Source organism: Neovison vison, chromosome 11 (genome assembly GCF_020171115.1).
Source record: "Neovison vison isolate M4711 chromosome 11, ASM_NN_V1, whole genome shotgun sequence".
NCBI lineage: Eukaryota > Metazoa > Chordata > Mammalia > Carnivora > Mustelidae > Neogale > Neogale vison.
In genome coordinates this window covers 28,657,847-28,675,156 of record NC_058101.1, presented here as the reverse complement: position 1 = coordinate 28,675,156, position 17,310 = coordinate 28,657,847, and the positions used below count along the sequence as shown (strand labels likewise).

General features: G+C 36.5%; 1 protein-coding gene across 2 annotated transcripts in view; it reads left to right on the top strand.

Moving 5' to 3' along the window:
* Positions 1-17,310, top strand: part of ATP10D (ATPase phospholipid transporting 10D (putative)) — a 102,850-nt gene that overhangs the window by 31,974 nt on the left and 53,566 nt on the right. For both annotated transcript variants that reach the window (XM_044226121.1, XM_044226123.1), the window contains exons 4-9: positions 4,870-5,074; positions 7,414-7,499; positions 15,116-15,222; positions 15,506-15,637; positions 16,039-16,166; positions 16,285-16,537. In XM_044226121.1, the coding sequence (XP_044082056.1) occupies positions 4,870-5,074; positions 7,414-7,499; positions 15,116-15,222; positions 15,506-15,637; positions 16,039-16,166; positions 16,285-16,537 (911 nt within the window). The remainder of the gene's footprint in view (positions 1-4,869; positions 5,075-7,413; positions 7,500-15,115; positions 15,223-15,505; positions 15,638-16,038; positions 16,167-16,284; positions 16,538-17,310) is intronic.

Below are 17,310 nucleotides of genomic sequence, written 5' to 3'. Positions count from 1 at the left end.
ATAATTGCATTTCATAATAGAATCTCATAACTCTTTGTCCTTTTATCTGTTAGTCTATGTAATTTGCTTTTGTTTGGTATTGCAGAATAAATAATACCTTTCTCCAAGAACAAGAATTTGTTCTTGGAACAAATTACAAGGATAAAAAGAAGTAAAGGTAGGTTATAAGATCATGCCTTGTTGATTTAAATATACTAACTTAAATTCCTGTGAAATACAAAGCCATCACTTTAGAGAACAAATTATTCCTCAACAAAATTAAGGTGAAAGTATGAAGCCATTAAATTTTGCAAGCTTTTGGAAGAAGCATATTAACATTTCTGTGCAGATAATTTGATTCTTATTTGTAATATGTGGTCTTTCACACGGTGCTTGTCTTTGGGCAAATATCTTGGGAAATAACAAACACTAATATAGGAATTAAACATTTAAACTTTATTATACCTCTGTTAAGTTGGAATGAGCTATTATGGAAAACCTAACTTTCTCAATATTGCTTTTCAAATGGCAGCCATTTATAAAGTTTTAAGTTCTGTTGCAAGGATAATAGAAGTGTGTTGAAAACAAGACTATTAGTCACTTAACAAATTTGAGTGCCTTACTGTGGGCACTGAGAGCTTGAGATTTAAAGGAAAAATGGATTAAAAAAAATAGATACAGTGCCTTCCGTCCAGGACCCTACATTATTTTTTGATTTTTAAAAATCACTGTCTTGATTTTAGGAGTTTCAAAATACTGGTGATTGTTAACCTTTTAGGGTTATCTCATAAATTCATGAATCTCATAAATTCATAGAATTTCATGCTTCTTAAAACAAGACTAAATATCAGTGGCCTTCTAAGGTAATCAACCTTTTGTGTGATGTTTTCAAAAGTGATGGTTCTTCAAATTCGCTTTCTAATATACAACTAAAATATTTTTTATTTGGTGGTCAGTAGTAAGTGACTATAGCTGAAGTAAAGTCTACTTCTTGAGAGATGGGCTCTGGAGCCACCAGCTTTGTTTTAAATCCCAGGACCGCTTAGAAGCTTGACCTTGAGCAAATTACTTAACTTAACCAAAACCAGTTTTTCTCATTTGTAAAGGAAAGGGGGGTCAGGGATCACAGTTCATTTATAGAACCAACCACATAACATTGATACAAAAATCAGCTGGTGAATATCAAGCATCTGATAAGTCTTTGCTGTTATGCAATGATTATTCATTATTTGCTCATTGTAATTTTTTTAGCATTTTATGGGAAAATGCTAAAAAAAAAGAGAAAAATTTGTTCATAATTCTACTCTTTCTCTCTTTAAGTTTGTTAAAGCAAGAAGTAGAAGTTTACATTCTCCACCCTTCCTTCTTACCCCTCCCCTACCTCCCACCTCCCACTCCAGTGGAATCACTGTTAATAGTCCAGCGTGCCCTTCCGTATGTTTCCCAAGGCTTATGCAGCAGAGTTGTGTGATCTTGAACTCTTAAAGAAGTGAAATGGGTCTGGAAGTTTGCCTGAAGGAGGGATTGTGAGAGCCACGTTCTGTCCAATGAGAGTAGTTCAGAAGCACAAACAATCAAGCAGATGCAAGAAATTCTAGCTGAACATTCAGGCTGTGGGAGAAGAAGGTCTGCTTACTAGTTTTAATTCTTTATTGGACACGGAAGTATAATCTCATTTTGAGTCTACCACAAGAGAAATCTTCAGAGCTAGTTAAATGCGGCAGTGAACATTGTCACTGGCTGGCAGTTGCTTTCACACACGTGCTCTCTCTTGCCCTGTGTCTTTGTGCCCTGACTGATACACTGCCCCACCTTTCTTCACCTGAGTCATTCTTGGTCATCCTTCAAAACTCACCTCCTCATCACCTACACACCCCAACTATTGGTTCTTGTAGTAAACTGGGCATCCTTAGCTCTCTTTTATGAAAGTACTTTTTGTGTGTCTTTTTCTAATTTCAACCATAACTTGTATAGGGTGGGGATGGTATATTAGCCATTTGTGTCTTCTTAACACCTAACATAGTAACTGGCATAAATTAAGGTCTATAGATGTTTATTGACCGGGAGTAGCTAGCTGTTGAGCAAATTAGGTAGTTTTTTGAAATCCTGGTGTAGACTCCAAATAGGGAAAAATGAAATTAATTATGAAATTGACGTCATTTAAATTTGGTTCCAATGTAGAATAAATAAACTTGTCCTTGAGAGGAATTGTACTTCTTATGTTTGAAAGAAAAATAAAATTCCTAACAAGAGTCAAGTCTGGCTTCTCCTACTATCTTTACAAATTCTTGGCAAATTTTCCTTGTAGCTTTCCTCATAGAAAAAGTAGAGGCTATGAAGCATGAATTATGTTACCTCCCATCCCCTCTGCATCATTCACATTTTCACCTTTCAACTTTCTTCTGACCTCAGAGGAAGAGGCAACTACTCCCTTTATTGCAATAGGAGTCCTTTCCTCTCTTGTTAATCTCATTTCTTATTTCGTCATAGCCTCCACCAGCATCCCCCACTCAGTGCTCTGTCTTCTACCTTGCCTGTTCCATGGACTCCTTCCCTACAGCTCATGTTCATGTCCAATTAATCTCATCCTTTATCCTTTGTCTTACCTTTCATTGCAGTGACTACCTTTACCCTTTACTTCCTTTCATAGAGAAACATGAAATATTCTACTTCTTAAATATTTAACTTCTATTCACTCTCTGATTCATGGAGGTCTCACTTCCTTTTTCACACTTTCAGCAACAATTTCACTCTATCAGCCTTTTCCATAGTCAACAGACATCCTAATCACTGAATGCCATAGGCTTGGCCCCTTTACAACTCCACTATGATTACTCCCTATTTAAGGTTTCTTTCTCTCTAGATTTCTCTGGTATTATTTTCTCTTGGGTGTCCTTCCACTCCTTTATTACCTTAAAGTCTCCTTCTGTAAGGAATCTCGTGTCCTTACCTGATGTCACCTGCCCTCTGTGTACCTAGGATTACCACATTTCTGTCTGGACCCATGAGCAGAAGATCAGAACCCTCAAATTCCTGCACATCCTCGGTTTCACATCTTGCTTCAGATAAAAGCTTTCCAATCTCTGTTTATTATCTGCCTTCTCACGCATCAGTTGCTTCGAAAATTTGAGATGTAGCGAAAGGCACCATTCGTCATCCCATCATATAAGTTAGAAACTGTAGAGTCATGCTTGATAACACCTTTGCATGCAGTCCAGTCATAAAATGTGGTGTAGTAAGTCCTAAAACATATAGTAAGTAAAAAAATCGAAATATGTCTTGAATTATTCTAATGTTTATCCCTGCTGCTACCTCCTCAATTCTGACCATCCTCCTCCTTCTCCTGAATTATTTAAATAATTTTACATTGGTTTTGGCCATTCCTACATCAAACTAGCTGGACACCCAAAGTCCACTCATTATTCTGTTACAGGAGTTAGTAAATAGTAGTATCACATCCTTCTTCAGGTGAACCTTGTGACTCCCCATTTTTCTATGGAATGAAATCACTACTCATAGAACTGAATCACTATTCATTAGAACTGAGCCTTTGAAATATGACCCATACTTGTGTTTTTGGATGTTCTCTCTTACTTTCTTCCATGAAGAGTGAACTGGTCTGTACAAACTCTAGAAAAAAGAATGATAAGGACAAAATCATTGATTTTACCTTTCTCCGTGAACTAACCAACTCTTTAGGTAATCAAGGATTTCCTTTAGTTGGATTCAATCTGGTGCATTAGATATTTTGGGAAAATAAGCCCTGAAAATGTATTTCTTCAGTAGCCCCTGAAGCTAGATATTTCTTGAAATGACTGATACAATTCTATAGAGCAGAAAGTATACAAGTGTTGGCCTAAGGTGGCATTTCTATTTATTCTGATGCATAATTTAGAATATAGCTCTCTCCCAGGCATCTTTGACAATGAGTCTGAATATTTAGCTCCACAAATATAATTGGAACTAAATCTTTACTTTTGAAATAAGTGTATTTTTGTCACAAATACCAGTTCTTTATGGTTATTTGGTAGGCAGTAGGGGAATGGTATGGCCTTCCTGATATTGGCTGGTGACATTGTATATGAAATGCTGTTTAACTTGTCAATAGGATATTCGGTGATACAGATTTCCTTGTTCTACTCTAAGGAAATGCTTTCTGAAGCACAGTTCAGGCAGGTTAGTATGAAAAGGCATGAGAAGTATGGCAAAAACTTTAACATAGAACAGGTATTTAAAGCAAGACAACCTCGAATGATGTATCTTTCCTTTAAAATTGAATATATATGGGGGAAAACTATGCTTTTGAAAAGGGTTAATGTTTTCCATCCTTCTTTCTAGCGACCAGCTGTGGCGGACTCAGGACTGTTTTACCAGTAGTTCTATTAAGTGATAATTAGAGGTGTTCACGGTAGTATAATGATTTTTAAAATGTCGAGTATCTTATTCATTTTGTTTTTATTTTACTTCTTTGGTGTTTTATTTAATTCATTCTACCAGACAGACAGGAAGCGCTCTGAGTGTAGATGTTTCTCGTGTATTTCCGGATCCTTGATACCTGCAACAAGAGCGAGCGCCCAGGGATTGAGATATATGTGAATTAACCCAGCAGGTGTTCATTTTATTCCAGTTACACTCAAACAGCATAATAATTCAAAATCTCCTGGGACAGAAGAGTTGAGAAATAGGTTTCATTAGCTCAATAGCTAAATTTTCAGGTGAAGCAAATTCTGGAATTCAGGTTTTCTCTGGCTTCCCTTTTAACATTTAGTAGATTAAAATTCACCCTAATTCTTTAACCATGCTTTAAATTACACACACAACTTAAAAAATAAGATTACATATGTTTCTGTCTTCATATCCTCTTTACGCTTTTGTTTCCCCCGATGTCAGGAAAGAGAAAAAATATGTCGACCAATGCTGGAAAGATGTTGCTGTTGGGGACTTTATTCGCCTTTCCTGTAATGAGGTTATTCCTGCAGACATGGTCTTACTTTTTTCTACCGATCCAGATGGAATCTGTCACATTGAGACTTCTGGGCTTGATGGAGAGAGCAATTTAAAACAGAGGCAGGTGGTTCGGGGATATGCAGAGCAGGTAAATAATGTGTTCTCAGCTGGTGACTTATTAACATTTTTCTTTTCAGAAGATTTTCACAGGTACATATAAGGAAATTTTTAAATTCATGTTTACAATTACAAAATAGAATCCCAGAGGACTTAATCCATTTCCAGCTATCTGTGGAAGTGTTTTATAGACAATAGAATAGAATGACTTTGAAGTTCACATATTTTAGTCTGGCAATCCTATATTTTTTGGAACTAAATGAAAGGAAATGGAATTATTTTGCAATTTGGAGAATTATTTTGCAGTGGAAATAATCACCTTCTGTTCCTAAAATCTGTAATTGCAACTATACCTGGACCTTTTGAGATTTGTGTAGCTTCTCGTGCCACAGAGCTTCTAGACCTTTCTAAATCCTGCTGTGATGAGGGAAACAAGAATTTGAAAGTTATGTTAACATGAGTTTGAATGAATTCCTGCTCTGCTGTTTAATTACTGTGTGACCTTGGGCAAATCACTTATTCAATTTATCAGCTTATCTTAAAATAGAAATAATGTGTCTGCCTCATAGCTTTGCTGTGAGAGGTAAATTAAGTAATATACGTAAAAATGTCATGCGTGGATACTGCTTACGTGCCAGTTTCCTTTCGCTTTCTCTGGAAACACTTGAGATGAAGTATTATTTTAAAATTTAATGATCTTTTTAAAACTCAACTGTTAAGTCAGGTTTCCTTCGTCTAGTAAACTAAAAAGTATTTTAGCTGCATAAATGCCCTGATCTTCAGTAAATTTCATACTCTGATGGAACAGTGGGCCATGTCTCTGTGTCTGGATTTAATTTAGATCCTGTGATTGATATGCCTCTCAGCTTGTCATTGTCATTTTTGTGAGCATTTATGTAACTAAAACATTGGTAAAAATCTTACACAATTTGAGATTCTCAAATTGTGTAAGTACCAGCTTTGAGGGTGACGTCTGTTGATTAATCATCACTCTTTGGGTTCAGTTAGAGTCAGCTGGGTTCAGTTCAGGGTCAGTGCTCTGGAATCCCATGACCTGGTTTTCAGTCCTGTTTCTAAACACTGCCTTGTGTGTGGAAACCTATAGCAAATTATTGTTCTTCTTTGTGCCTCTCTGTCTTTATCTGTTAATTAGACCTAACTATAACACCTACCTCATGGGGGTTTAAAGAAGAAATTAATATATTTAAAGTACATAGTTGAGATTCTAGTACATCAGAAGAACTCAAAAACTGATTAACAAATCAAATCATATGATTATATAACTCAGATTTTTCATACATTTGCTGTGGTATGTTAATACATTACAAGCTATATCAGTAGTATTTCTTTTATTAGGCAAATATTTCATAGAAAAACAAGGAAATGAGATAAAGTTCCCATGGCTTATTCTTCGTGAATCCATGCCTGTGTTCTAGAAGCACACTTTGCTTATTTGCTCACTGGTTTTATCAAGCATTCTTAAATTCTCATTCAGTCCATTAGAGAATTTTGTAAGATGCTGCTGTCCAGCTTATTTTTAAATTTTTGAATAAAGTATGCTGGGATTAAATATTTATGTGCTCAGAATGTTCATTTATATGCTTAATCTCAGACACTTCCTGCATGATTAAAGAATAACAACAGAGTATCTTCAGCTTTTCAGTGCTTTCTATGTAAGAGAGTGTTTGCTATAGGAGTAGAAGGTCTCCTTTACAGAGTCCTGCGTGGATTCCAGTGTATGATTCAGACCTTCTTATTACCAGTAGATGCCTATGAATGTTCTGGGACCGGCCCAGTCCTACTCAGTCATTTGTGATTATGCCTGTACTTATCTTCATTTTCTTCATTTGGGTAATTCGTGACATAAATTTTGTGGCAAGAATGAATTAGTTTTATCTTAAAGAGCTGGTGGGAGGATTAAACACTTAAATATCAATTTTGTAAGATGCTGATGTCCAGCTTATTTTTAAATTTTTAAATAAAAATTTCAGGGATTAAAATCAATACAATAATCAAGATAGTGTCGTTTTGACATAAAGACAGACCAGTAGATCGGAAGACATTGGAAGAATATAGAGTCCAGAAATGATCCACACATTTACAGGCAACTGGTTTTTGTTATCCATTAATGTGCCTTTGACAAACTTACACAAGCAATTTAATAAAGAAAGATTACTGTTTTCAGCAAATGATGCTGTAACAATTGGATGTTCACATTATAACAAATAAACTTCAATATGTGCTCAGAATGTTCACATATATGGTTAATGCAAATAAAGTGGTATACATAAAAATGTCATCTTTTTGGCATTGACTTCTTCATGTGTTGTGATTTTACATGTATAAATAGTTACTTATCTTTTTTTTTAGGACTCTGAAGTTGATCCAGAGAAATTCTCCAGTAAGATAGAATGTGAAAGTCCAAATAATGACCTGAACAGATTCCGAGGCTATCTGTGAGTGATACATGACTTAACCCTCTTGGTGTGAGTGAAATTGTGTATTGCAATTATATTTAATTAACTCAGTAAAATTCTTGTGTCTGTATATCCAAGTTAAATCACCAAAGGCCATGTGTTTAGCCATCTATTAATTTAGCTTTATCGTAATTGTTTAGTTAAATATTTACTTATGTGTGATTTAAAAACAATAAGAAAATCTTGTTCTTAAAATAATTGTAAAAAGTCTCTGTCAGTAGTGTGAGAATGTTTTCCACAATCTCTGTAGTAAGCCCAAGACATGGTGTTTGGAAGGAGGTGTCTGGAAAGAACTGGCAATCTAGGTGACAAGATAGTGTCCTCCTGCAGAATTAGAGTACCAGGTGGATATTTGGCTACTTAAGTGCTTTATGCCTTGAACCAAGTTATTTACTCTTTTCAAGCTTCAGTTTCCTGAGAGGAAACAATTTAAGAGGAGACAATTAGACCTGCTTCATAGTGGTGATCTTAAGAGAAAATGGTAGAGAAAATTTCCAACACCAGAGTTACCCTGATTCCAAAGCAGACAAAGACATTTAAAGAAAGACCAGTATTCTGCATGAACATAGATGTAGAAATTCTGCACAAAATTATAGCAAATCGAATCCCACCATGTCAAAAGGATAACACATTGTTACCCACTGGGACTTATTCCAAAAATGCAGGGTTGGTTTAATATTAGAAAATCACGTGATGTAATCTACCATATTAATAAACCATAATTAACAAATTGAAAAAGAAAGACCACTTTTCTGATCATCTCATGGATGTAGACAAAGCATTTGACAAAATCTAACTTCCATTCTTGCAAACTGGAAATAGAAAGGAACTTTCTTAACCTGATAAAGGCATCTATGAAGAACCTACAGTTAGAGTCATTCTTAATGGTGCAAGACTAAAGGCTTTTAAATGTTTTTCCCCTTAGATCAGGAGGAAGACATGGATATTTACTCTTACCACTTTTATTCAAGATTGCACAGCTGGTTCTAGCTGGTGCAGTCAGGCAAGGAAAGGCAATAAAAGCTATCAAATAAGAAAGAAGTAAAACTGTCTTTTATTTATAGATGCTTTTATGTTCTTTGTGGAAAATCTGATAAAATGTATAAGAATTTAATAAGTGAATTTAGGGGTGCCTGGGTGGCTCAGTGGGTTAAAGCCTCTGCCTTCCATTCAGGTCATGATCCCAGGGTCTTGGGATGGAGCCCCACATCGGACTCTCTGCTCAGCAGGGAGCCTGCTTCCCCTCCCCCCTCTCTGTATCTGCCTTTCTGCCTGCTTGTGATCTCTATCAAATAAATAAATAAAATGTTAAAAAAAAGTAAGTGAATTTAACAGTGTTGTAGGAAACATCAACATATAGAAATCAATTGTATTTCTATATATTAGCAATAAGCAACCATATATTGAAATTTTTCAAAATACAACTTATAATAGCATCAGAAAAAATGAAATACCCGAGGATAATTTTGACAAAAGATGTGAAAGACCTGCACCCTCAAAACCACGGAACATTGCTGGGAGAAATTAAAGACCTAAATAGTTGGAAAGATGTATGTTGTTCATGGGTTGAAAGACTCAATATTCTTAGGGTGTCAGTTTGTCTCCAAATTGATCTTTAGATTTAGTGTAATCCCAGTCAAAATCCCAACATGGTTTTGGGGTGTTTTTTGTTGTTGTTGTGTTTTTTGGTCTTTTTTTTTTTTAAAAGAAGGGCAAAAGCATGAACAGACACTTCTCCAAAGGAAGCATACAAATGGCTAACAGACACATGAAAAAGTGTTCAACATCAGGGAAATTCAAATCAAAACCACATTAAGATACCCCCTTATACCAGCTACAATGGCCAAAATTAACAAGGCAGGAAACAACAAATGTTGGAGAGGATGTAGAGAAAGGGGAACCCTGTTGTTGGTGGGAATGCAAGTTGGTGCAGCCACTTTGGAAAACAGTATTGAGGTTCCTCAAAAAGATAAAAATGAGCTGCCCTATGACCCAGCAATTGCACTACTGGGTATTTACCCCAAGGATACAGATGTAATGAAAAGGGGCACGTGCCCCCTAATGTTCTTAGCAGCAATGTCCACAATAGGCAAACTGTGGAAGGAGCCAAGATGCCCTTCAACAGATGAATGGTTAAAGAAGATGTGGTTCATATATACAATGGAATATGACTCAGCCATCAGAAAGGACGAATACCCACCATTTGCATGGACATGGATGGAACTGGAGGGGATTATGCAAAATGAAATAAGTCAAGCAGAGAAAGCCAATTATATAGTTTCACTTATATGTGGAACATAAGGAATAGCATGGAGGACATTAGGAAGGGAAAAATGAAGGGGGCGGGGAACCAGAGGAGAAGATGAATCATGAGGGACTGTGGACACTGGGAAACAAACCGAGGGTTTCAGAGGGGAGAAAGGTGGGGGGGATGGTTTAGCCCAGAGATGGGTATTAAGGAGGGCACGGATTGCAAGGGTGTTGTATGTAAACAATGAATCGTGGAGCACTACTTCGGAAACTAATGAAGTGCTATATGGTGACTAACATCACATAAAAAATAGAAGTAAAAATTAAAGAAATCAACAAGTTTATTCTGAAAATTTATATGGGGATGCAAAGGACCTATGTTAACTTAAAACAACTTTGAAAAGAAGAACAGAGTGGGAGGGCTAACACCACCTGATTTCAAGGCTTCTTATAAAGGTACAATAATCAAGTTAGTGTCGTTTTGACATAAAGACAGACCAGTAGATCAGAAGACATTGGAAGAGTATAGAGTCCAGAAATGATCCACACATTTACAGGCAACTGGTTTTTGTTATCCATTAATGTGCCTTTGACAAACTTACACAAGCAATTTAATAAAGAAAGATTACTGTTTTCAGCAAATGATGCTGTAACAATTGGATGTCCACATTATAACAAATAAACTTCAAGCCCTACCTCTCACTGTGTAAAAAACTTAACCAAAAATGGAGCCTATGGTTAAATGTAACCCTGCTTACACAAAGAGGAGACATAAGGGATATCTTTGAAACCTTAGGTTAGGCAAAGATTTTTTGGATACAAGACCCAAACTGCAATCCAGAAAAGGACAAAAAATACAAAAAAGAACTTCATCAAAATTAAAACCGTTTTCTCTTCAATGACACTGTTCAAGTGAATGAAAAGATAAATCACAGACTGGAGGAGAATATTTGTGATGCATGCATCAGATGTAGGACTTGTGTTCAGAATATGTGTAAAGACATCTCAAAACTAAATAATAAAACAAACACTACAGTCTTTTAAATGGTTTAAAAAAGTTTGAACAGACACTTCACTAGAAAAGGTATGTAGATGACAAATAGCTATGTGAAAAGATACATGTTAAAACCACAACACAACTGCTAACAGTTAAAAAGACCCAAGTGTAGAAGCACTGGTGAGAATGTAGAGGGTCCAGAACACCCATATACCACTTGTGGGACCATATAAAGTACAGCCATGTTAAAAAACAATTTGGAAGTTTCTTAAGAAGTTAAACATATGCCCACTGTATGATCTGGCCATTCCACTCCTAGGGAGTTAGCTAAGAGAAAATAAAACATTTTTTTGTACAAAAACCTGCGCACAAATATTCATAGCAGCTTTATTTGTGAAAGTCCGGAACTGGAAACAACCCAAATGCCCATCAGCAGGTGCACGGTTAAATGAATTGGATAACCATACCATGTAATACTACTCAGCAAAAAGGAATTCACTGGTGATACACGCAACATGGGTGCACCTCAGAATACCACGTTCATCCGTGAAAGAAGCCAGGTGGAAAAGAATATATGCTATGTGATTTGATTTATATAATTTCTTAAAAATAAAAGCTAATTGATAGTGATGGGAAGCAGATGAGTGAGTGAGCACCTTAACCAAATTTCTGAAACTGGAGTCCTGGTCTACCTTGTCAACCTCTTTCTTCATCCACATTGGACATGATTTTTTTCTTACAAGACACATTGGAACATCATTTGTTGTTGTGGGTACTCAGTCTTGCCACAGAGCCCTTACCTAGTTCTAGGGCCCCAGTAACCCTCCTGACTCTCCAGTTATCACTTGACTCCAGATTCCCTAATGCTGTGGTTGCCTGCTCTTTGTTTTTTCCATTCCCGCTGGGCTTCTCTGATATCGGTCTATTTCAGGTGTGGTGCCTTACTTTCTGATTAGCATGGTCTGACCACTGGAATTGCCTTCCTCTTGGAATCCACATCCAAAAGATGGCTCCCTGTTTCCTCTCCCTCCCTCAGTGATTGGACTTCCCTGGGTCTGCTCTCTTAACACCTCAGTTGAGAGCTGGCTTCTGCAACGTGCAGGGAAGCATTGAATGAGTCAGCCCAGGTAGATACAATGATTTTAAGTGGAATTATTTTTATCTACCAGACTAGCTTCTTATCCCTTACTTGCTCTGTGTCCTGTTTTCTAAAATCAACCAAAATTGAGATGCTCACTTTCATATGGTGACTTTTCTAGTCTTCCAGGCAGAACTGACATTCTTCCTATTTGTGCCCACAGTATATACTGAATATCAGATTTCTGTCATAATAATATCTATAATAATTGTATTACACTTACATATTTCTTTATCAATCGCCTCCCCTTAGACCACAAGGAACCAAGACTGTGTGTGGTTGTCTGTCCCCAGCATCTGAGTGGGAGTGCTGGACATGTGGCAGATGTAACCTAGTTTCTTCAGTGGATGAGAGCTCTGTGTGGACAGTCCGTGCTTCATATAGAGTCCAAAGGTCCCACATCATTAGTGCCAAATATATACCTATCAAGGGCAGGATCTGTTTAATGCCGGGCAGACACAGTTAGGATGGGAGTTAGGCTTTGATCTAATGACAGTAACCTAGAGTGATGTAATGGTGGAAAATAAAGATCCCAAGGGGGGAAAAAAAAATCTAAAATCTTACCAAGAAACTTTGGAAATGCTTGTGTATGTTAAATAGGTTCGAAGTTTCTGGGGATAATGAATCCTAGATTGATGAGGATTGTGTGGTCCTTGCCTGGGAATACTACATGGAAATGTGAATGTTGGGACTTAAATTCTTCATCTGTAAAACCAGGAAGTCGAATTAAATTAAGCCCAAGGACACTACTGACCCTCACTATGACTCTGTGGTTGTCTGTACATAAAACCACATACACGAAGGAATGTAAGCATCTCAGAATAATATGTTTACAAATTACAGGAGTGAAGGGACAAATCAATTTTCTTTGTCATTTGTGGTATGAAACCTTCTTTGAAGAGTTATTTCCTTTTCCTTGCAATTCCAGATAACAATTTTCCTATATGTAAGAAAAAAGGAACAACTTACTGACTGAAGTATATTGCTTAGAAAACAGTCTAATTTTAATGCTGAAATAAAGAGGGCATTTTCAAAATAGGTGAAATACATTACTTTTTGCTTATTTAAAAACATTTCCAGTTATTTTTCTATTTTTGCCACTATTATAACTTAATCAACTAATTACTTTGATAATTTTTAAATTGTTTATTGCAGAACATTTCAAGCATGCAGAAGCCGGGAGAAAAATATAATGAACACCCAAATGCTCTCACCCAGTTTAAACTATTTCATAATTTTCCCAACTTTGTTTTAATTATCTTCCTATTTCTTCCCTCTTTGCATTTCATTGTAAATACTTCACTATGAATACATAGCAGTAAAGGACCAGAACCATAACATCATTATCACACCTAACTACATAAAGAACAATTTCTTGTTATCATTTAATACTTAGTTTTTGTTCAGACTTTTCCAGTTATCTCAAAAATTTTTTTGTTGATATTCTAGATATCAAAATTTTTTGTTAGATATCCTAACCAAGATCCAAACAAGGTCTGCCCATTTCACTTAATGGTTGACACGTCTCTAAATTTTTCCTCCCAGGAAATTAGGCCAGTTAGCCTGTAGAATGTATCCCTTTCTAGACTGAGCTGCTTGCCTTCTTCCTGAGTTGAGTCCTCCCTGCTTCTCCCTGTGCCCCCTTGCCGTCTATTTGTTGAATAAGCCAGGTCATTTTGCCTGCGGTTTACTGCACTTAGATTTTACAGACTGCATCCCTGTAGTGGTGGTGAACATTGTTTTCCGGCCCTCTGACTTCCTGTAAACTGTCTAGGAGCACTTTCTTTCTTTCCTTTTTCTTTTTCTTTTTTTAAATTTAATTTTATTTTTTCGGTGTTCATTCATTGTTTATGCACCATACCCACTGCTCCATGCAATACGTGCCCTCCTTAATACCCACCATTAGGTTCACCCAACTTCCCACCTCCCTCCCCTCCAAAACCCTCAGTTTGTTTCTCAGAGTCCACAGTCTCTCATGGTTCATCTTCCCCTCTGATTTTCCCCAACTCCCTTCTCCTGTCCTTCTTCCAATGTCTGCTGTGTTATTCCTTATGCTCCACAAGTAAGTGAAACCATATGATAATTGACTCTCTCTGCTTGACTTATTTCACTCAACATCATCTACTCCAGTCCCATCCGTGTTGATACAAAAGTTGGGTATTTGTCCTTTCTGGTGGAGGCATAATACTCCACCAGATACACCAATACACCAGTATATATGGACTATATCCTCTTTATCCATTCATCTGTTGAAGGGCATCTTGTCTTTTTCCAGTTTGGCAACTGTGGCCATTGCTGCTATAAACATTGGGGTACAGATGGCCCTTCTTTTCACGACATCTGTATCTTTGGGGTAAATACCCAGTAATGCAATTGCTGGGTCATAGTGTAGCTCTATTTTTAATTTCTTAAGGAATCTCCACACTGTTTTCCATAGTGGCTGCACCAATTTGCATTCCCACCAACAGTGTCAGAGAGTTCCAGGGCACTTTCAAATCTGATGAAAGAAATAGTTTCTATTTCTACAGAGGTAGACGTAGATATACACATATACATGCACGCAGGAAATATTGCATACAATTTCAAAGTCTTCACAGATCTCTTGATGCCATAGTCTCTAGGTTGATTTTCTGTTACAGAGGCTTGATTAGGACCCTTTGGAGACATCTGTTCCATACTATATGGAGGCCTGTGATGTCCCTTGTCTCATTGGTAGTTCTGTTAAGATTGGTGTTCTCTACCTTATCCTTTCATTATAAAATTCCTCATCAGTCTATCACCTAATGATTTTAGCAGCACAGTTTACCATGGCCTAGAACAATCCTTGATTCCATCCAGGTCGAAAATGGTAATTTCCTAATCGTATCAAGAACTTTATCCTTGTCTGTTACTAAGTAACCTGAAATACAGTTTGTACTTGAGTAACAGTTACTTATTTGGAATATTTCTGAGTTTTTGTAAAAGTTGACAATCGGTGAATAATGGAAAACAGGTAATTGAAACTTTTTGCATCTTTCTCTGAGCCAAAGCAAAATAACAAAAACAAATGGCCCAGAGATTTGAAATCTTTCTTGTGAACTGCTCGACTGAATACTTCCAGTCAAAAAAACTCAAAATCCATGATTTTTATTTTTGCATCCCCATGTTTGCTATTTATCCCCCCTCCCCCAGTTTTACTATGTAACAATGAATCTCTGTGCTCTCTTATAGAGAACATTCCAACAAAGAACGTGTGGGTCTCAGTAAAGAAAATTTACTACTTAGAGGATGCACCATTAGAAACACAGAGGCCGTGGCGGGCATTGTAGTTTATGCAGGTTAGTGACACTCCTCATTTTCACGGTTGTCTCCTCTGTGTTTTTCTTCAAGTTAACATTTTCCGTTTATTTAGAATGCAGTCTACAGAAGCAGAAAGGAAATTTTGTCTTGATAAGCTTAATCCTTGGTCTCTGTTTTTCTAAATGGATCGCAAAGCAAACCAAATTAGCAAAATGTATCATGCAACTATTCTTTATTAAATCTTCTGTCACAGAGACTTAAAAACATGATACTTGCTATCTGGCTTTAATTTGCATATTTTCTGATATGTTACCTGTGTAGGCCATGAAACCAAAGCAATGCTGAACAACAGTGGTCCAAGGTATAAGCGCAGCAAATTAGAAAGAAGAGCAAATACAGATGTCCTCTGGTGTGTCCTACTTTTGGTTGTGATGTGTTTAACTGGTGCATTGGGTAGGTAAAATAAGATTTTTGTATACTGACCTCTTTTCAGTAAGATCTTTATTTGAAGGTATTTTATTTTCAAAATATTTATGAATATTTGACTTCTGCAAAGGAGATTTTTATTTGCCAATAATAGTTTCCCTCACATCTCTATCTTTCTCATTCTGTGATCTGAAAGGCATTAATGTTGATGATAGCCAGTTACATGTGGCCACAGTAGGAAAGGGACCTGGGAAGAGATTTGAAGAGAGACCGAGACAGGAGAATGTGGAGCCTTTTGCTTTTCATTTTGTTTTCAGAAATAAGCAATTGGTGTTTATCCAAAATAAATACTCTTATTTAGGAATGAAGTTCTATATGTATGTAATACATATGTACCATCCTTTTCATGTCTATGTGTTTTTTGAAAGGTCATGGAATCTGGTTGAGTAGATATGAAAACATAATGTTTTTTAATATCCCTGAGCCTGACGGACATGTCATATCACCAGTGTTGGCAGGATTCTATATGTTTTGGACCATGATCATTTTGTTACAGGTAATTTCTGTTGAGCTTGTCATAGAATTTTAAGATCTTTGTTACTTACCCAACTATATTTGGTTTCTCAAACTTCCTTTTCCTTCTAACATTATTTAAATTATTTGGTTCCTCTTAGGTCTTGATTCCCATTTCACTCTATGTTTCTATTGAAATCGTGAAGCTCGGACAAATATATTTTATTCAAAGTGATGTGGATTTCTACAATGAGAAAATGGATTCCACCGTTCAGTGCCGAGCCCTCAACATCACCGAGGATCTTGGACAGATTCAGTATCTCTTTTCTGATAAGACGGGAACTCTTACTGAGAATAAGATGGTTTTCCGAAGATGTAGTGTGGCAGGCTTCGATTACTGCCATGAAGAAAATGGTGAGTATTGGGTTTCTGTGAAAACCAACCCTAAGATTGGTCATTTTTGGCACCCAGTTAAAGCTTTGATAATTCTAGCATATGGGTGCTATACCTCATCAAAAGAGGCATTAAGCTTCGTGTGCTTTCAAAAGCTAGTAGATCAGAGTCAAGGGGTCTACTGCCGTAGTTTCTTCAAAAGGGAGGAAAATCCTAGTAATAGCAGTAGGAGGTGGGAGATGAGGTACTGAGAACAGAGTATTATAGATACTTTGAGAATCTAATGAAACTATGACCATCTCCCTAAGAAATAGTTTGAATCTAATGAAACAACTGAATCTCCGTAAGAATATTTTGAAAATAATTCCAAAGGGAGGGGTACATCTTCTCCCTAACCCATCACATCATCCTTTAGCCATAGATATCCATCGATTCTTGGTTAAGAACACATAGTTTAAGAATAAATATAATGAGCTAAACTTCTGAGGCTAAGTAAATAATACAAATGGCAAGCTTTCTTTAAAGGACTGAACTACATTAATTTTGTTATTTATGAAAGTAATATGCACTCCTATGAAAATATTTCTGAGAACTGTCCATAACTAATTAAAAACCTTACTCTCTAGAGGTTAACCACCATAAACAATTTGATGAATATATAACTCTCCATATTCTTTTATATGTGAACATACATATTTGCACATTTTCCCTTTTATAAGTTAGAACAGTTACAGTATTTCTTTTTGCTTCTTTTATTCAACACTATCTCATGGATTTTTTTTCTGAGTGAGCTC